Here is an 18894-nt window from a genome sequence, read left to right as displayed (position 1 = left end):
TGCGTAAATCTATATAGATATACATTTAATACATACCTCTATGAACACTCTTTATATAACTCCATGCATAAACAACTTGGCACACACTCTATTTATGTAACTCCATACATAAGCAATCAGACATACATTCTCTTTATATAAGCAATCAGACACACTCAAAATACAACACAAAACATCAAATAATAAGCATTTAAAATAATAGCTGTGTCCATGGATAACCTTAGAAAGGAAATAGCACTTTCAAAATACACCCTGCAACAAGTACACAAACACCTATAATAACCCCTGCTATCATCCCTAGTATACTGGACTCCTCACGCTCTTTATGCACAATCTCACAGTCGAGCTGATTGATGAAGAAAACCGAGTCCATGATCTTGTACCTGATCACCGAAGCCTCAACAAACGTTCGCAGCATACGGCTATTCTGGCACATGACCTCGTCGGCAATTGCATTGCTCAAATGTAGATTGATCAAATCATCATTTATTTGTGAACTCACTGAGCAGATCCTCTTTATAATTATCGAATTTGTCAGTGTTTCATTAAAGTTGATCGTTCTATAAACTCGCATAAACAGCTCACTTGACTTCGCATCATTGCATTTAAATGCAGGAAGAAGATCAAGTATGTCTTTGAAGCAAACCCTTGGATCCTTTCCTTTCGAGTACAATCCCGGATTTCTCATTTCAAACGGAATCTTTAACTCGTCCATATCTTCGAAGTATTGCTTGAAATACACTCCTACTTCATTTTCAAACTGAATGTACTCTGCTCTGTGCTCTTTGCCTATTAACGCATCTACTCTGGAATCCAAATCGCACAGCATCTCCTCAAACGCCTCAATTGCATATTTTGCATCCTCCTCTGTGTCCAAGACCTGCCTAACGGTTGGATGAAACGGCTGAAGAATGTATCTGCCTGGGACACTTTCATAGACTTCAAGTGGGAAAAGAAAAAATATCCTTGATTTTTCCCTAGTGTTTGTTACAGAAATAAGCATGTTCAACAGAAACTTCACAAGCATCAATGCCGAGTTTTCATATTTACCAATTGATTCATGTACCGATGTTACTTGCTCTACAGACAGCATTTTCTAAGGGTCTAAATTGCATAAACAGCTTTGATAACCGTTACATATTGTATCTCACACACATTCTGCGCAATATTATTATGCATGCAGATGGATACGGAACCCTGTATGACGCTTCATGTGTGTGGGACTTTGGCCGAGTGGTCTAAGGCGTTCGGCTCAAGATCGAATACGGTAATCGTGCAGGGGTTCGAGTCCCCTAGGTCCCATATGTTTTGCACACATTTACAATCATCCACAGAATTCAACATATGCATTTCCGTTTTATTTATACACCCTACAAATGGACAATGCCACATGCCAGGATCCACACAATCATATTTTTCTGGATGCACCTCAGAAGTCAGGCAAAAGGACAGAGGTCGTCGACATATTTGACAGAGGAGGCACTCGTCACGAGGCTGTGGTTCCGTTTGGATACGCTTACACATCACTTCCAACTGTCTTTCAGAGACCATCTTCAAAGACATATCTTTTTGAGCTTGACGACTTCCAAAAGATATCAGTATGCAGCCTGGAAAGAGACGAAAGTGTTCTTGTAAGTGCACACACAAGCTCAGGGAAGACCGTTGTTGCCGAGTATGCAATTGCAATGTCGCTCAAGAGCAAGCAGCGTGTTGTTTACACATCTCCAATCAAAGCTTTATCAAACCAGAAATACAGAGAATTGCTTTCTGAGTTCCAAGACGTGGGCCTAATGACCGGAGATGTCACTATTAATCCTACTGCATCTTGCCTTGTGATGACCACAGAGATTCTTAGAAACATGCTATACAGGGGAGGCGAGGTAGTTAGGGAGATTCATTGGATAATATTTGATGAGATTCACTACATGCGTGACAAAGAGCGTGGCGTTGTATGGGAGGAAACAATCATACTGCTTCCAAAGCACATCCGAATGGTATTTCTGAGCGCTACCATTCCAAATGCATTGGAATTTGCTGAATGGATAAGCTTCATCCAGAACCAGGTCGTACATGTTGTTTACACTGAAAAGCGTGTGACTCCGTTAGTGCATTATTTCAAGTCTGATAAGTTATACAAGATAAAAGACACAAAATTCCACAAATCAAATTTTCTTTCAGCAATGCGATCCACAAGGAAGAGAAAAATCGGATATAAGGATGTCAACAATGCAATCAAGGATGCTTCGCTTCCTGTCGTTGTTTTTTCATTCAGAAGAAAGGATTGTGAGCGCTTTGCTACTCAACTCGATGGAAATTATCTGTCAGATGAGGAGGCTAAGATGGTCCGGATGATCTTTACAAATGCAATTGTATCACTGCGCAAGGAGGATAGGGAGATCCCGATCATTCAGAACATCCTGCCTCTTCTTGCAAGGGGCATTGGAATACATCACTCAGGACTTCTTCCAATAATCAAGGAGGTTGTTGAGATTCTTTTCCAAGAGGGTCTTCTGAAGGTTTTATTTGCAACAGAGACGTTTTCAATTGGACTGAACATGCCTGCCAAGTCTGTTGTGTTTACTGCATTGAAGAAGTATGATGGCGAGCGAACAAGACTGATTAATCCTGGAGAGTACATTCAGATGAGTGGAAGAGCAGGACGCCGAGGACTCGATGAGATGGGTATTGTGATTTGTATCATATCAGAGCCTATCACACAGAAAGAAGTTGACAGATTGCTTTCCCCGTCGTCTGAGAACCTTATTAGTGCATTTAGATTGACATACAATATGATTCTGAATTTAATGAGAGTTGAAGACCTCAACCCATTGTATTTGATTAGCAGAAGTTTTTTCCATTTCCAAGCTTACAAAAAGTCTCTGGGTAAGGAGGCAGAGGTTTTTGAGATGTATGCGCAGCTGGAGCAGATGAAGCCGAATGATGTTGCCAGGATGTACATTGAAAGGGAAACCATGAGGGTTGAACGTAACATGAGCTTGAAGCCAATGATTGGGGAATACTTGAAGAAAGGAAGAGTGGTTGATCTGTTTATTCCGAGAGGCGGCCCATCATTGATTGTGCGAAATGCAATTGTGTCTAAGGTAAATGAAAATGTGCGGTGCATGGTGAATACAGACAAGGGAGTATATATGTGTAATTATCCGTTGCATTATGTGGACTGTGTGTACAACAGCAGAGTAAAACTGAACTTAAAAGTGTTTTCCAGAAAATTTGAGAAGATTTTGATTGATTCAGATCTTGATAAGAATATAGAAGACATTGAGGCAAAGATTGCTGATAAATGTCCTGGATGGAATGGAGATGAGTGTGCCATATGTGGCAATGTGTCTACAAAATGTTTGCTTTCATGCGGATTGGAATTTCTGAATGGAAAGTGTGTGGAAGAAATAGACCTGAATGACTGCAACAATCAAAGAATACCAGGAATATCTGAATGTTCAAGACGGTCTAGATGCAAAGATAAATGCTTATGCAATTCATACACATGTGAACAAGATGTTAGTAATCATGGAGACATGGCAATCCAATTGGAATCAATGGCTGAATGTAAACAATACTTTATAAGCGAAGTTTCAAAAAGAAAATACCTTAGCAAGCTATCTGAGCTAAACCAACTTTATGAGATTTATCACATGAAAGAATGCATGAAAATGATTGAGGTTTTGAAGAAGCTTGAATACTGCGATGACACAACGGTGCTGATCAAGGGGAAAATGGCATGCGAGATTTCTTCTGGTGATGAGCTTGTGCTTACAGAGATGATCCTGAATGGGGATTTTGCTGGGCTTCCTGCCGAGCACTTTATTCCTTTGCTGTCTTGCATTGTGTTTGAGGAGTGGGACTCTGAGAACTTTGTGCTCAGCGATGAAAACAAACGATATTACAAGCTCTTGAGTGACTCTGTTGAAAAGGTATGTAAAGTGCTGAAATCTTGTTCGATAGGTGCTGATCCTGCAGTGTATCTAAAAAGGTTTTCATACGAATTGATGGATGTTGTGAGAATGTGGGTGTGTGGACACACATTTACAGCCATATGCAACAGTACAAGCATCTTTGAAGGAAGCATAATCCGAACCTTCCGAAGACTGGAGGAACTTTTCAGGCAGCTTGGCTGTGCAGCAAGAGTAATAGGAAACACAGATTTGGAAAGCATGTTTGAGTTGGGAATTACCAAGATCAAGCGAGACATAATCTTTGCAAACTCACTTTACATATGAGAAGTTCATAAAATGATGGATAACGAGTATTTCAATAAACCAGATGCTTTTATTTAAATGTATTCTCAGAAGGCATATACATGCTTTCTATCTTCTCCATTATAATTTCAAATAATTCTGTTGGCTAAACTTATTATGCTTATGCATCGATTCAAGACATCCTCTTGATAAACATCAAAAATAACTTTTCTGCATCAACTTCAAAACATGAGATTGCATAAGGAATTTTGAAAAGCTCACATAGTTCAGGCTTACAGACACCAACAGTCCCAATCAGTTCACCGTTTACAATCACCTGTGCGGCTTGATTCTTTAGATACCTTGTATCATCCTCATATGCACAATACACATACTTGTTAACTCCACACTTTTCTAAAATAAGTGAAAGCGGTCCTTGAACCTCTTCAAGCCCGGCTCGCCCTCCAGAATACATTGCTGCAAGCATTCTACCATTCCTTGCTCCACACTCCCATGCATTGTTCATAAAAACAACATCAGAAACCTCAAAAACTTTGAAAGGAATCTTTACATGTAGATTCGACGCAATAACCTTCATCAGCCCAGGAATAAGTGATGTACGGACCTCTTCATACCCAAAAGACTTGGGATTCTTTACTGCCACAGCTCGTTCCCTCTCTATCATATTCTCTTTATTAGACAATAAACTCAATGTCAGACACTCATCAAACCCCATCGATGCAAACTCAAGCCTAAGCTTGTCGCAAAACTTATTCAACGCATCCTCACGCCCTATGCAATGTGTAAGCGGAAACTTCCTTTCAAAATTATTGAATCCATATGCAATTGCAACATCCTCAAGCAGATCACACTTGTGAAGAACATCAGATCGCATGTCATCCACACTCACCTCAAGGCTTCCCTCATCAATAACTCTCACACGATGCATCATCCTCTCCAAACATTCTTTAGATTGCTCTACAGTTAGATTCAGGCCAAGCCCTTTGTTTATCTCTTCAAGCATGAGCTTATGCACTCTATTAAATTCAACTGGTGTCCTAATCGTCGTTTCTCTGCCTACAATCTCAACACTTTCAACACTCTCCCCTCTAAATGCACCTATAATCAACCTGAGCATTGTGTTAACTCTGTTGAAATCAGCCCCTGTCACTTCCACAAACACATTCTTTGTCTTTTCATCTATCTTACTTCTTTCACTATTGATTATTGGCGGCACAGACATCACTCCTTTTGCATCCTCAAAACATACATACTTGTCGTTACTCTCAATTAACTTCAAATACTTGCCAATCTTGCTCCCTTGTCCAAAGTACTCTTCCATCTCATCTCCTCGAATCTCCTTGTCTCCATTCAGTGGTGTAAACACAATATTCTCAGGCATTATACTCTTATACACAATCTGACCTTCCAGTTTATCAAAATCATGGGTTCCAACAGATGCTAGCTTCCTATTCCTACCAATCGTCAGATGAAGCTTCTCCTGGAACTCAATAAAACTTCTGTATATCCTCTCGTTTCCAAAGTCAATGCCTCGTATTACTGCGCATGCTATCCATGGTCTTTCGCATCCTCCTTCATTCTCCACTCTCAGTTGTCCTGCTAATATATTGATTGGCTCATACACACACTTCGAAAAAAATACCTTAAGTGCCTGGCACAGTCCTTCTGAGCATAGCAAGTCATATCTATTGGCCGGAACCTCAATCCTGTACATAATCCGTCCGTCCTCCTTGACAACCCCGTCCATCTCCAGCCCATACTCAAACAGAATCTTCTCAAAACTCTCATCATCAATCTCCATCTCAAGATATTCCTCAAGGCTTTCTTTCTCTGCCAGAATCGTAGGCATATTGGGGCCTGCTTTTTACCTGTATTTCACAACACATGCCTGTAATCAACTTCTTGTATGCTGTCTCTATGCATAAATTCATTAAACCCCTGTAATGAAGATACGAGTCGGACTGCTTGTCGGATACAACGGCAGTGCATACCACGGCTTACAGCTCAATAACGACCTTCACACAATAGAAAAGACAATTGCACAATCCCTACTAAAAACAGGCGCCATAACGCAACAGAACGCTGAAGATCCAAGGAAAATCCATATGAAGTCATCTTCAAGGACAGACAAGGGCGTTCATGCTGCATTCAACCTCGTTTCTGCCAAAATATCCGTTCCAATAACACCTGAGTTCGTAAACAGTCTTAGAGACGCATTATTGCAAGAATCCATCCATCTATATGATATAGTGCGTCTTCCAAAAAGCATTATACCATCCAAGCAAGCAGACTCCAGGATCTATGAATATGTCGTACCTACCTTCTTTCTTATGCAAAGCAGCTTTTCTCAAGAAGTCCATGAAATGCAAAAATCTGATATTTTAAAAGAAAAGTTTGGAGTATGGAGAGACTATCCAGAAAGTTTGGTGGACCAAATCGTCGGATACACTTCGCTCAAAGAAGACATTCAGGTTTTCAACGAGATCCTTCAGAAATACCTGGGCACACAGGACTTCCACAACTTCACAAAGCAAAACACAGACAAGGGAACAAAAAGATATATCCGATCAATCGTAGTCTCTGATCCATACACATCTGACGGTATAGAATATGTTAAACTCGAAATCACTGGACAGAGCTTTTTGTTGCATCAAATCAGGAAGATGGTGTTTTTTGCAATGCTGCTGTGCAGATACCAAAGAAATAACATTGACATCAAGTTTAGCATGGCATTTAGCAATCAGAGCATTCATGTTCCAAAAAGTCCTTCGCAGTATCTTCTTCTTGATAAGCCAATCTTCCACAGGTTAAGAAAAGGCTCATCAATAGAATGCATTGAAGTGGATGAATCACAGCGAGAAGAGTACAAGAAGACAGTGATTTATCCAGAAATCTATAAGAGGAAAAATCTGATTGGGTTCTTTGCTTCTCTTGACTCAGTTAGGTTCCACCGGGAAAATATGGTCTTTTTGGATTGAACCGATTTCCTTGCAAACTAAAATTAAAAGTTGCTTCACTAATTTGCTTCTATTCGTCTCATGATGCATAGATGCGCTGGATGCTGATTTTACACATCCAACAGCATAATCACATGTGAATTGATTGCCAGTTTCTAATGAATATGTGGTCATCTTAACAAACTCATCAAAGATGGTCTTGTATCGATATTTTTTACTATGTCTGTATGATGTTGTCTCCAGTTGTTGATCAAAAGAATGTGTCTCTTTCTCATCAACAAGCATAATCTTGAATCTTCTATCTACATATCTGCATGAAATCGCTTTTCTTTTTATGCATACATCAATTTCGCATTCCATCTCAAAACTTGTTCGCTCCAGTAGCACAACTTCATGCCGAGCTGCAGATATCACATGCAGCTGCACTTCAATGCATGACTCAGATAATGTAACTTCAAGCATCATATTGCTCTGTTCATATATGTGCAACCACTTCTGTCTCTGAACACCTTGTGAACTAAACTGTGAGTGCTGAACTACCTCTCCAAACAGCTCAATGTTTGCTGCACACATCGACATTGCACACTCTTCATCCACCTTCCTCATCGAATACTTCAATACCTTCCACACATACTTCATTCATGCATTCAACACAATATGCTTATAAAACAATAATTTATTCAAACACAGTTATTATCATCGACTCTTACTCCTCTTGAGCAGGGACATCTTGAGACGCGACTTTCCTATGCATTGCTCAATCACAATACATTCGTTGCTGCTAAGGTATGGAACAAAATACACAAGAATCGTATCATACAGAAATTCCCTCTTCATATCAACAAGTATCCTCATTCCTCTGAATATCACTTTGTCTCTATCAGCTCCTTTCTTCAGTGCTGCGCATTTCGATGCAACCATCTTTCCAACACTACTTATTTGATTCCCTTCTTCAACTCGTGCAAGATACTTGAAGTATCCAGAAACAAGGTTTCCCCTTGACTTCGACCTATTCAGAAACTCACTCACTAGCTCTGCATCGCACACTTCGAAAAAAATGTCACAATGATCAATCAAAAGCTCTTCCTCAATCAGCTTGAATAATGAAATACAAGACTGTTTATCAACAAATATATTCTTTGATTCTGTGTTGAGCAGAATAGACAACTTGCTATAAATACTCTTGAGCCATCTCCCCTTACCAATGCATTCTGCTTCCATCCCAAGCACTCCAAGCTCAGCACATCTTTGCTTAAAAAAAATCAAAAAATCACATAATACATCAGAGTTTGATACATCTCTCAGTTCGTATTGCTCTATCTTTATTCCATCCTCTGACATAATGTTCCATAATGCTGCATAGCACTTAATCTCTGTACTATATTCATTATCAATGTATGTAGAAACATCAAATGACCTAATCAGGCAACGCATAAACATCGTTCCTTCTTGTCTTAATAGCTCAACAGATTGCCACACCAGTGAATAAAAAACAGATTCAAGCTTCTTAAGCAAATCAACAAATGCACATATAATTCTTTCACTTGCATATCTAACACATAGCTCCCTTGCTTTTACTAAAATCTTATCAGTCACATCAGGTCTTTTGCTAAATACCCCAGTATCCATCAATGTAAGAGACTCAATTACCTCAATCAAATTTTCTTCGTTATCTTTTGTAACATCAAGCATCTCACAATGCTTCTCAACATCAGTAACTTCATTAGAAAGCACTTTTAACATCTTCAAGTAGCACAATACACGTGATTCACAGCACACGCTTCTTCGTCGTAGAAAGTCCAGTACAAAGCTGCTAAAAATATCCACATCCTCCGGCGTGTGTGCAATGCATGAACATACAAATATCGATGCATTGCATAAGAGTTCATGCACTCCTTTGTAATTAGAGAGTTGACACTCTTTTATTATCTCAGATGTCTCCTCATTCATTATCTTTGTTATCACCTTCTTCAATACTTCACCTTCATTGCATTCATCAACAACTGCCAAAATCCGAAGCATATCTGTCTTCAAAAGCATTCCATGCACATAAAGAATCATGCATAACATCCTTCCATCGTTCTTCAATCCAGGATTCTTGTCATCCAATGCAATCTCTACAATCCTATCCTTGAATCTTGACACAAGCTGGCACACATCTATATTCTTCTCAACAAGCTTAGTTATTAGCCTTACTCCTCTCCTACGCACCATATCGTTCTTATCGCTGAGTGCCCATCCGAGATACTTCAGGTAATGTGCAGATGCAAAAACACTCGGTGCACTCAAAACCCACTCATACATCCACTCAACACACAGCGTCCTTATGTTCGGATCAACATCCCTGAATCGCACTAAAAACACTTCGTCGTACATTTCCTCAACAATCCCAAAACACTTGCCTTCCACAATCAGCCGGTGTATTCTAATAAGCATCAGATATGTTGATACATATCTTGTAGCTCTGTTCTTATCTTTCGTCATCTCAATTATTGAGCTTGTACTATAATTAGAGACTGAATTTACTATTCTGCACAACTTCTTGATCTTTGCATGACTGATGTATGTAGCATTAATAATTCGTGTAATCTCATCAGTACAATCATCCATTGCCTTCAGTCTATTTATCAACACATCAGGTGTAAATACGTCCAGTGGACAACCTTGAAGTGCACTGTTATTACTTTGCTCACACGCCATGCTATCAGCCATATTATCTGATCCATTTTCTTTGTCCATCAAGGCTCTGTCAAAAATATTTTTATGCAACTATGCTCTGCATAAATCGCTCCACAGCATCCCTGGTGTTTGTTATGACGCTCATGCTTCCAGAGCAAGAAGATATGATGGGCCACTTTGCGGACCCTGTGTCTTTTATTAACGCATATACACATGTTTATGAGAAGCAGAAGGGTGTTCCTGTGAAGATTGGTTTGCAGGACATTCTTTACTATGAATGGTTTGAGCAAGCATTGCTTGAGATGGTGCTTGAGCGAGTGTTTTCTAAGGATGGCGGTGAGCCAAGAGTTGTTGAAGCTGAAGATGCACTTGAATCATTCAGACAGCACAGATTTTTTGACGAGGAGTTTTATAATGTGGCGACTTTAGTTATAATCAAAGGAGTGGCTATGCTTCTTGATAGGATTGATCAAGAGGTTTGCCAACGAAGCTTTGTGAATGTAAGGTATTTGTATTTTTACACAATTATGCCTGTTGACCTTACTCGGATACTGATTGAACCATGCCTTGAATGCATTGAACAACCAAAAGTGCTGATGCAAACGATGCTTGAAGTTAAGAAAAGCGTAGAAGATGTGAATATGCAACTCAATGAGGTGGATGTATCTTTTCTTGCAGATGATGCAAGATTAAGCTGCAGAATAAATCTGTCAGATGTACTTCTTGGACCTGCAAGAATCAAACACTACAGCCTAAACAATATCTATGGATCTGTCTTTGATTTGGTTCTTGTGAGAGCAGCAGGAATGACTTCAGAGAACGCATATTTATATGTGATGGAGGTTTATAGCGAATATATTACTTTTGAAATCGGACCTGAGGAGTTGGTAGAATGCCTTAAAGAGTATTTGAATAAACTAATGACGGGATACTGATAACTGTACAAGATATAATAAATATGGTTTAGCATAAATGGTGGTGTTGATTTATTGTGTGAAAATGGTCCCTGTAAATGAGCAAAAGAAGGCTTGATGAGGATGAAAGCACTGAAGTGTCTGGAGAGGGAAGTCTGAACTTTAGTGTGGTGCATGAACTTGATAGCGAGGACATGGAGCGTATTGAAGACGATTCCTACATGCTTGATGGTGCATCCGTTTCTGAGGTTGCTGATCATTCTGATATTGAGGAGTATATAGAGCATGATGCAAGAATCTTTGGATATGAACGGAGAGAAGACTATAATGGCCATGAAATGCAGAATGGAAGAATGCATATGGATAATGCACAGAGTTATGATGTAGGAAGCGTTTTGAAGGCTCAGGAAGTATCGAGTGACTTTTTTGATCAAGAATTCTTTAGAAGTGATCTGGAGACAAGGTTTGTTAATTTCTTTGGTACGTTTGGCAGTAAGAAGTATGTGAAGAAGATCAGACAGATGTGTTCTGAAAATATGGAGAGCATTGAGGTGAATTATCTTGATGTTGAACAGGAGTCTAGTGACTTGGTAAGGTTATTGGATCAGCATGCAGAGCGAACGATTGAAGTGATGAATGTAGCGCTTGAGAGAGTTGTCAAGATGCACTTTCCAAACTATTATATGATCAAGTCGAAGATTCATGCCAGGATCACAGGGCTTCCTGTTGTTGAAGGGATCCGAGCACTGAGGAACAATCATCTTGGAAAGCTTGTCAGGGTTAGCGGAGTGGTGACGCGTAGAAGTGGAGTATTTCCACATTACTCGATTATGAAGTTTAATTGCCTGAAGTGTAAGTCAGTGTTTGGCCCGTTCATTGCATCTGTGTTCAAGCCAACGCATTGTTTTGAATGCCAATCTAAAGGGCCTTTTTCTGTAGATACGACAGAAACAATATACAAAGATTTCCAGAAGCTTACGATTCAGGAGATTCCTGGGAGTGTTCCACCAGGGTCACTTCCGCGATCGAAAGACGTGTTGCTGTTCTACGACCTGATTGACTGCGCAAAGCCTGGGGAGGAGATTGAAGTGACCGGCGTTTATAAGAACGGCTTTAATGTGTCTCTAAATATTAAGAATGGATTTCCTGTATTTTTTACTGTTATTGAGGCCAGCTCGGTGAGTAAAGACGAGGGTGTGTCTGAGATGACAGATGAAGATATAAGGGAGATCAGAAGAATGGGGATGCATCCAGACATCCGAAGGATTGTAGTGAACTCGATAGCGCCTTCTGTATATGGGCAAGAGGAAGTGAAGAGAGCAGTTGCACTAGCGATGTTTGGAGGAGTTGCAAAGGAAAGCAGGAGCCACCGGATCCGTGGAGACATCAATGTGCTTCTTCTAGGAGATCCAGGGATGGCAAAGTCACAGTTTCTAAGGTATGTTGAGAACACATCGCATAGGGCAGTACTATCTACAGGGCAGGGAGCGTCTGGAGTAGGACTTACTGCATCGGTTAGGAAAGATCCTGTTGTCAAGGAGTGGACGCTTGAGGGAGGGGCACTTGTGCTAGCCGATAGAGGCGTATGCCTGATTGATGAGTTTGACAAGATGAACGAGCATGATAGAACAAGCATTCATGAAGCAATGGAGCAGCAGTCGATATCTATATCGAAGGCGGGGATAGTTGCTACGCTGCATGCAAGATGCAGTGTGATAGCAGCTGCGAATCCTATTCGTGGGCGATACAATGCATCACTGGCATTTACACAGAATGTGAATCTGAGCGATCCAATTGTGTCCAGGTTTGATATACTTTGTGTGATAAAGGATGTTGTAGACTGTGTTGAGGACGAGCGAACGGCACGATTTATAATAGAATCGCATAGAGGAGGTAAAAGCAAGATTAGTGGATTTGATGCGACAAAAAAAATTATGAGCCAGGAGTTGCTAAGGAAGTATATAATGTATGCAAGAAGCAATGTTCAGCCAGCCTTTCACGATGTGGACATGGAGAAGATATCGAGCCTGTATTCGGAGCTTAGGAAGGAGGGGCTGTCTTCTGGATTACCTGTGACTGTCAGGCATGTTGAGAGCATTGTGAGAATAAGCGAAGCATTTGCAAAGATGCGCCTAAGTGCAAGTGTGAATGTGGAAGATGTTGATGAAGCGATTTCTGTAGTGCTTGATTCATTTATGGGTGCACAGAAGCATTCGATACACAAGAGCCTAAGAAAGAAGTTTATGCGATATTTCAACAAAAGCAATGCAGATGTACTTGTGTTTTTGTTGAAAGAAGTGTTTAGTGAGAAGATGAAGGCATTCCACAATCAAAGCGTTACAGTTGATGAGTTTGAGAGACGGGCGCAATCATTTGGATTTACAGTTCCTGAAGGCTTCTATGGATCTGAAGTGTTCAAAGAGCATGGATTTAAGCTGAACAGAGAGTCAAGGATGCTATCGAGAAATAATGGTTAGAGAATGCTTCCAATATAATTGTATGAGCTATATGTGACAGAAGTAAATAGTTTTGTGATTGGTTTTGTATTTATTGATGATTTTTGTTATATGTGGAATGCTTGTTTTCCATTTTGAATGCGCCACTTCCATACTGCATGGCCTTCTTAGGAACGTTTGCAGCATTATCAAAGCCGTATCTTCTCAGCACTTCACGGATGATCAGTTTGTTCAATCCTGAACCAAATATCATGTTATCGCTGATGCTTAGCGAGTATTGTATTAGCTTAGAGTCAAGAAATGGATATCTACATTCTATCTGGTTGTCTGACATAACACGGTTATCTCTACAGAGATTGTGATGCGAAATAGTCAGTAAATCAAATAGCATTGAGTCTCTGAATTCACATTTTGTGTATCTGCTGTATCCTCCAAACAGTTCATCAGCACCTGATCCAGCATATGCCACACTGCTGTACTTCCTAGCTTCCTTTGCACTGAAGAACAGAGTGGCTGCTATGTTGAAGTCCATCGGCTTGGTTTTTGGATAAATAAGTTCATAGATATGTGTTTCTGCTTCTCTGAGCATTTTGATGCCAACGTCGTTTTCTATGAACACAAATGTGCGCTGTTTGAACATTAAGCAAAGCTCCTCGTATCTCATTTTCCCTGTATCTCTGTCTGATGACTGTCCGAATGATGTATTTATCAGGTATATCTTTTGTTTAGGTGCTGCAGAATGGTGCATAAAAACGGCAAGAAGCATCGAATCTACACCTCCACTGAAAAATATGCATATATCACCGCTTACTATCCTGTGCATTACTGAATTGTGGAATATCTGGATAAACTCATTTACTTCATCCTTTGCTTGCAGATTATTCTCTAATGCATACTTGCCGATGAATTCATGATCATTGAGTATTTCTAGGTGCTTCTTAAGATATGCATATTCAGAATGCTTCTCGATTGTGATGTATTTTGAGATTGAATTTATCTTTGAGATGTATGCATTGACTAGTGTGCTGCTGTGCTTAAGCCAGCTGTCGAGTGTCCCAGATCTTCTATTATATGAGTAAATACACATCGGATCTATTTCGTTGGAGTAGTGTGTATGTGATAAACAGAATGGATTGAGTGTGTATCCCAGACTTGTTGTTCCCACGTCGTCTTTCATGAAGAATACTGTGTCTCTTACTGCAAGTATGACGGTTGTTTCATTTTCGTACTTACTGAGTTTTTCATGTATTGTTTCTATGGTTTTTCTTGCAATGCCGTATATGCATTTCTGCATACTTGATTGTTTCATGCTATCAAGAGAATTTTCAAGTGTATGTATCAGGCTCATCATCCATTCATTACTATTCTGAATGCTATTGTATATTCTGTGATTGTGAATAAGGACGATGCCGTTGTTTGTTATGTTTATGACGGATCCAAATGCTAATTTACTATGTGTTAATGCACATGATTCTGATGATATGTGTTTGCATATTTGTGTCTGAGATTTATGCATGAACCATAATATTTCCGTGTTCATTGAATGCTTGTTCATAGCGAGTGACATTTGATGAAGGCCAAATACACAGAGTAATTCACAAATGCAGGCAAGCAAACAACACTAAGCACCCTTATGGCATCGTTTGTCAGAAGTGCAAGGCATGGAAGTGCAGTTGAAAAAATATCTAGTGGGATAGAGGGACTGAATCAGGTGCTGGGAGAGTATGCATCAAGAGGATTAATGATGATGATTGTGGAGGATGAGAACTCATCAGCTCATTCTGTGATGCTCAGGATTTTTTTATCTGAAGGTGTTGCAGCCAATGAAGAGATACTAGCTGTTTCGAAGGAGGAGGATGAGATGTGGATATACAACACTGGAATGTGTGCTGATAATGTTTCTGTTGATAAAATGGTAATAGCATGGAGATATTCTGGAGTGCCATCCAGGGAGTGTAGGTCGCAATTCAATCTATCGAGCAAGCGCAGAATTGATGGAAAAGACAACGTGCTTTGCAAGAAAGATGCAACACTTGAAGAGATTTTGAGGATTGCAGAAAGCAAAGAGAAGCTGAGGATTGTGATTTTTTCATTGATGTCACCGCTCTGGATGTGTGACGGATACAAAAGCAAGGATACGATAGAGTTTATGCACAGGCTCAAGAAGTGTGTGAGAATTAATAAGCACGTGTGTATTGTATCTGTCCCAGTGTTTTTATGTCCTGAAATGAATTTACTTCCTTTTTTTGATGTGGTTGCTGAGGAAGACTCGAATATTTTCAGTGGATTTTGCCCGAACTACAATGTGATCTTGACGTTTACAAAGATGAAAGGCTACGGGTGCTTGTATACTAACACTCTTGAGAGTCTTAAATATGGAGTGAAGATAAGAAAGAGCGGCATATGCGTGGAAAGCATTGACATACCGCCTGAAGATGGTGAAGTGCAGGATATGCAATGTAGCAAAAGGGAGTTTTAGTTGACATGCAAGGATATTTGTAATGTGAATCTAGTAAATCTAGCAAATCTTGCAATTGTGAGCTAGTTGGCGTTTGTGATATGCATGGTTAAGTGAGTGTTTGAATTAATGTTTTTGATAAGCATGGTTAAGTGGTGCTTAAGTCAATGTTTGTGAAGATTCGATATATTTTTGTGATTTTTTGAAGCCGTTTGAAATGATATATTTGCTAGAGACTGCGGTTGGATATGCATTGCTTGACAGTGTTGAAGGGCAAGGAAATGCAGAGTTGCTTGGTGTATATAGATTCAAGGACAGTGATGAGGCGATGGAGTCATCGAGATGTCTGATCCAAGGAACAGTACCCTCGAGTTTAGAAAGTTTCATCAGTTCTATTGAGTCGAAGAAAAAGGAGATTCTGGGGGTGAATGACCAGAAGCTTGTTGAACCGCTGCATAAGAAGATGGATAGAAAGGTTGTGTATGTGAACGATGATGTTCTGAGGAGCGCACGATCTGAAGCATATAAGTACTTTGGAATGAGTATTTCTGAGTATTCTGAAAGGGTTGTGTGCATTGCACATAAGATATGTATGGGAAAGATCCGAATGGTGCCTGAGAAGATTGATACAATGGTGATACAATCGGTGAATCTGTTGTGTGACATGGACAAGGACATTAATCTACACTGCATGAGGTTGAAGGAGTGGTACGGAATACACTTTCCAGAGCTACAGAGCGTATTTGAAGGCAACAAGGAGTATCTTGTGGCGGTGATTGAAATTGGTAGAAAGGAGAGCATTGATGAGGAGAAAATGAAGAGGCTTGAAGAGATGATTGGAGATCGAGCGGAGCGAGTGAAAAAGCTTGCTGAAAGCAGCATGGGTGTTGCCATGGACGAGAGTGACATGCAGAACATTCTGGATGATGCAAGGAGTGTACTAAAGAGCTTTGAGTTTCGAGATGAGCTAGAGAAGTACATTTGTGTGAAGATGCAAGGGTTAGCGCCGAACCTGATGGCATTGATTGGGGATGTGATGGGAGCACAGATGATAAGTAAGGCAGGATCGCTGTCAAGCCTTGCAAAGATGGCGGGATCCACAATACAGATGATGGGAGCGGAGAAGGCACTGTTCCAAGCACTGAAGGCGGAGTCAAACACACCGAAGTATGGAATTATATACGGAAGTTCATTGGTTGGACAAACTCCTTCGCAGCATAAGGCCAAGATAGCAAGGAGCCTGGCATCGAAGATTGGCTTGGCAGCTAGGATTGATATGTATGGAGATGACACGCATAAGAACCATGGTACACATATGAGGGAGCAGATTATGAAAAGAATTAAGGATCTGGAGAGCCGAGGAGGGAAGAGTAGAAAATCTGTGAGCAGGCCGAAACATGAGATTAAGCCGAATTTCTATGATGACTCAAAAGATGTTAAGAAGGTTAAGTCAAAATGATTTTATTAAAGACGATTGATTATAAGTGAATATGATATTTATATTGATACTACATAGTTATGTGCTTTTGTTGTGAAACATGCATAATCATGAGAATGGAATCAACATATCAAATGCCTTTTTGTTCTGAACAAGCAGTGTCTTGAAGTCTTCAAAATTCAACGTGTTTTTTGAGTAATCAATTGAATTGAAGATGTTTTCGGTTACACTTGAGGGATCAAGGCCGAGCTCGAGTGTCTTTGAGGTCATTTCAATTATGCTCTGGATTACACAAAGCATTTCTTGCCTTGAAACAACGCCATCACCATCAGTGTCATAGAACCTGAATATCCAGCGAAGTCTTTCGTGATCGCTTCCCTTGACTAAAATACTATATGCAATCATGAGCTCATGGAAGTCTATGGCACAGCTTTCACTGATGTTGATGGTCTCGAAAAGCCTCTTTGAAAAGGCCTCTGGAGAACCAAATGGAAAATATCCGCGGAACATGTCCTCGAGGTTCTTTGCAGTTATGTACCCGGTTGGATATGCCTTTTTGAATGCAACCAGCCATTGATGTAGATCGTTTGTAGGGAAGTGCGAAAACTGCCTGAGATCGCTGTCCATGTCTTCTGACATTGTGCTTACGCTTGAGCCCATAGGGTAGGTGTTTTGATTGTAGATCACGCATAGCGGAGCCAAACAAAACATATGCCAAGAAGCACCCCATGAGAGGGATTGTGTATGTGTGCTTTGCACTTTTGTGTACAGTGAGATGCTCAAGGATTCAGAAGATCTTGAAGCCTGGAGCCAGGGAAGAGTATTGGGCAGTATTTGGAGAGAATGGACTAGAGCTCAGCATCAAACTGAACCAATACTCTAGTCAGCCGGTGTTCTACAGGATTGTTAAACCGAATGATTTACCTGAAGACAGCGATGATGACTGGGAAGAGTTGAATGAGGCATTTGATCAGAAGTATACTATGCATGGAACATACAGGATAGATGTTGATAATAGGGGAGATGAGAATGCATCTATTAGTGTGTACACGAATGTGATGGTTTCTGATGGATTGGACAATGACAATCTGGCAATCAAGAACCTGTTTGTTGATATTGAGGGAAAGTTGATGTCTTTATACAATACGAATATGCGATTAAAGACGATCCAGGAGCGAAATATTACTGAAGCAAGGAGGATAAGTAAGGGATTGTACATTATGTTTGTGATTCCAATTATATATGTAGGAATAGGATTTGCAAAGCTACATGCAATGAAGTCAATGTTTTCTCCAAAGAAAGGTTCGAAGATATGAATTGAATGAAGAACCTGGACGATTTATGATTTGAATTGAGTATCTGTTTGGTTTAATATGAGATATATATGCATTACAAGGCGGTGTGCTATAAATTCAATGATTACGAATGATTCTTATTAAATATCATATTGAATGCAAATAGTGTATGATGAGTGAATGATATGCAATGTGAGTTTTATGTGCCCTAATGGGTGAGGCTGCCATACAAGATAACGATGTACCTATGAGAGAGAATCCCAAGCAGTTTCTATGTAGGATGGAAGGGAAGCGAGTGAATGTTGTTTTGAAATGGGGACAATGCTATGAAGGAAGGTTTGTTTCGTCAGACAACTACTTTAACATTCTTCTTGAAGAGTGTGTTGAGAATAATGTGGGATGTGTTTGTGAGATTGGAGAAGTATCGATTAGATGCAATAACATCAAGAGTGTGCATGAGTTATGAACGGCATGAATTAT

At 40.0% G+C, this 18894-nt stretch overlaps 14 protein-coding genes and 1 non-coding gene across 15 annotated transcripts; 9 read left to right on the top strand and 6 right to left on the bottom strand.

Moving 5' to 3' along the window:
* Positions 1–220: 220 nt before the first annotated feature.
* Positions 221–1093, bottom strand: M896_041370 (uncharacterized protein; the record flags this gene model as incomplete). The annotated part of the gene is made up of 1 exon (XM_014708495.1): positions 221–1093. One exon carries the CDS (start codon positions 1091–1093, stop codon positions 221–223), a length of 873 nt encoding a protein of 290 aa, XP_014563981.1.
* A 126-nt stretch (positions 1094–1219) lies between these two features.
* On the top strand, positions 1220–1302 carry M896_041360. Its single transcript has one exon. It is a non-coding gene; the product is annotated as a tRNA-Leu (tRNA).
* A 74-nt stretch (positions 1303–1376) lies between these two features.
* Positions 1377–4238, top strand: M896_041350 (superfamily II RNA helicase; the record flags this gene model as incomplete). The annotated part of the gene is made up of 1 exon (XM_014708494.1): positions 1377–4238. The coding sequence occupies one exon, from the start codon at positions 1377–1379 to the stop codon at positions 4236–4238; it is 2862 nt and encodes a 953-aa protein (XP_014563980.1).
* A 151-nt stretch (positions 4239–4389) lies between these two features.
* M896_041340 (subunit beta of phenylalanyl-tRNA synthetase) lies at positions 4390–6066 on the bottom strand (the record flags this gene model as incomplete). Its single annotated transcript, XM_014708493.1, has 1 exon — positions 4390–6066. One exon carries the CDS (start codon positions 6064–6066, stop codon positions 4390–4392), a length of 1677 nt encoding a protein of 558 aa, XP_014563979.1.
* A 94-nt stretch (positions 6067–6160) lies between these two features.
* On the top strand, positions 6161–7195 carry M896_041330 (pseudouridine synthase; the record flags this gene model as incomplete). The annotated part of the gene is made up of 1 exon (XM_014708492.1): positions 6161–7195. One exon carries the CDS (start codon positions 6161–6163, stop codon positions 7193–7195), a length of 1035 nt encoding a protein of 344 aa, XP_014563978.1.
* On the bottom strand, positions 7154–7813 carry M896_041320 (uncharacterized protein; the record flags this gene model as incomplete). Its single annotated transcript, XM_014708491.1, has 1 exon — positions 7154–7813. One exon carries the CDS (start codon positions 7811–7813, stop codon positions 7154–7156), a length of 660 nt encoding a protein of 219 aa, XP_014563977.1.
* A 57-nt stretch (positions 7814–7870) lies between these two features.
* Positions 7871–9913, bottom strand: M896_041310 (cohesin; the record flags this gene model as incomplete). Its single annotated transcript, XM_014708490.1, has 1 exon — positions 7871–9913. One exon carries the CDS (start codon positions 9911–9913, stop codon positions 7871–7873), a length of 2043 nt encoding a protein of 680 aa, XP_014563976.1.
* A 74-nt stretch (positions 9914–9987) lies between these two features.
* M896_041300 (uncharacterized protein) lies at positions 9988–10788 on the top strand (the record flags this gene model as incomplete). Its single annotated transcript, XM_014708489.1, has 1 exon — positions 9988–10788. The coding sequence occupies one exon, from the start codon at positions 9988–9990 to the stop codon at positions 10786–10788; it is 801 nt and encodes a 266-aa protein (XP_014563975.1).
* A 77-nt stretch (positions 10789–10865) lies between these two features.
* On the top strand, positions 10866–13244 carry M896_041290 (minichromosome maintenance protein; the record flags this gene model as incomplete). The annotated part of the gene is made up of 1 exon (XM_014708488.1): positions 10866–13244. The coding sequence occupies one exon, from the start codon at positions 10866–10868 to the stop codon at positions 13242–13244; it is 2379 nt and encodes a 792-aa protein (XP_014563974.1).
* Positions 13245–13314: 70 nt separating this feature from the next.
* M896_041280 (asparagine synthase) lies at positions 13315–14790 on the bottom strand (the record flags this gene model as incomplete). Its single annotated transcript, XM_014708487.1, has 1 exon — positions 13315–14790. One exon carries the CDS (start codon positions 14788–14790, stop codon positions 13315–13317), a length of 1476 nt encoding a protein of 491 aa, XP_014563973.1.
* Positions 14791–14856: 66 nt separating this feature from the next.
* Positions 14857–15702, top strand: M896_041270 (uncharacterized protein; the record flags this gene model as incomplete). The annotated part of the gene is made up of 1 exon (XM_014708486.1): positions 14857–15702. The coding sequence occupies one exon, from the start codon at positions 14857–14859 to the stop codon at positions 15700–15702; it is 846 nt and encodes a 281-aa protein (XP_014563972.1).
* Positions 15703–15898: 196 nt separating this feature from the next.
* M896_041260 (Nop56p-like protein) lies at positions 15899–17140 on the top strand (the record flags this gene model as incomplete). The annotated part of the gene is made up of 1 exon (XM_014708485.1): positions 15899–17140. The coding sequence occupies one exon, from the start codon at positions 15899–15901 to the stop codon at positions 17138–17140; it is 1242 nt and encodes a 413-aa protein (XP_014563971.1).
* An 87-nt stretch (positions 17141–17227) lies between these two features.
* M896_041250 (Ca2+-binding protein) lies at positions 17228–17779 on the bottom strand (the record flags this gene model as incomplete). Its single annotated transcript, XM_014708484.1, has 1 exon — positions 17228–17779. One exon carries the CDS (start codon positions 17777–17779, stop codon positions 17228–17230), a length of 552 nt encoding a protein of 183 aa, XP_014563970.1.
* A 68-nt stretch (positions 17780–17847) lies between these two features.
* M896_041240 (uncharacterized protein) lies at positions 17848–18435 on the top strand (the record flags this gene model as incomplete). The annotated part of the gene is made up of 1 exon (XM_014708483.1): positions 17848–18435. One exon carries the CDS (start codon positions 17848–17850, stop codon positions 18433–18435), a length of 588 nt encoding a protein of 195 aa, XP_014563969.1.
* Positions 18436–18625: 190 nt separating this feature from the next.
* On the top strand, positions 18626–18880 carry M896_041230 (Sm-like ribonucleoprotein; the record flags this gene model as incomplete). Its single annotated transcript, XM_014708482.1, has 1 exon — positions 18626–18880. One exon carries the CDS (start codon positions 18626–18628, stop codon positions 18878–18880), a length of 255 nt encoding a protein of 84 aa, XP_014563968.1.
* Between the last annotated feature and the right edge of the window lie 14 nt (positions 18881–18894).

The sequence above is a fragment of the Ordospora colligata genome, assembly GCF_000803265.1.
Source record: "Ordospora colligata OC4 chromosome Unknown contig_04, whole genome shotgun sequence".
NCBI classification, from domain to species: domain Eukaryota; kingdom Fungi; phylum Microsporidia; family Ordosporidae; genus Ordospora; species Ordospora colligata.
Note: the sequence above shows the minus strand (reverse complement) of the source record. Positions and strands in the feature narration are given on the sequence as shown.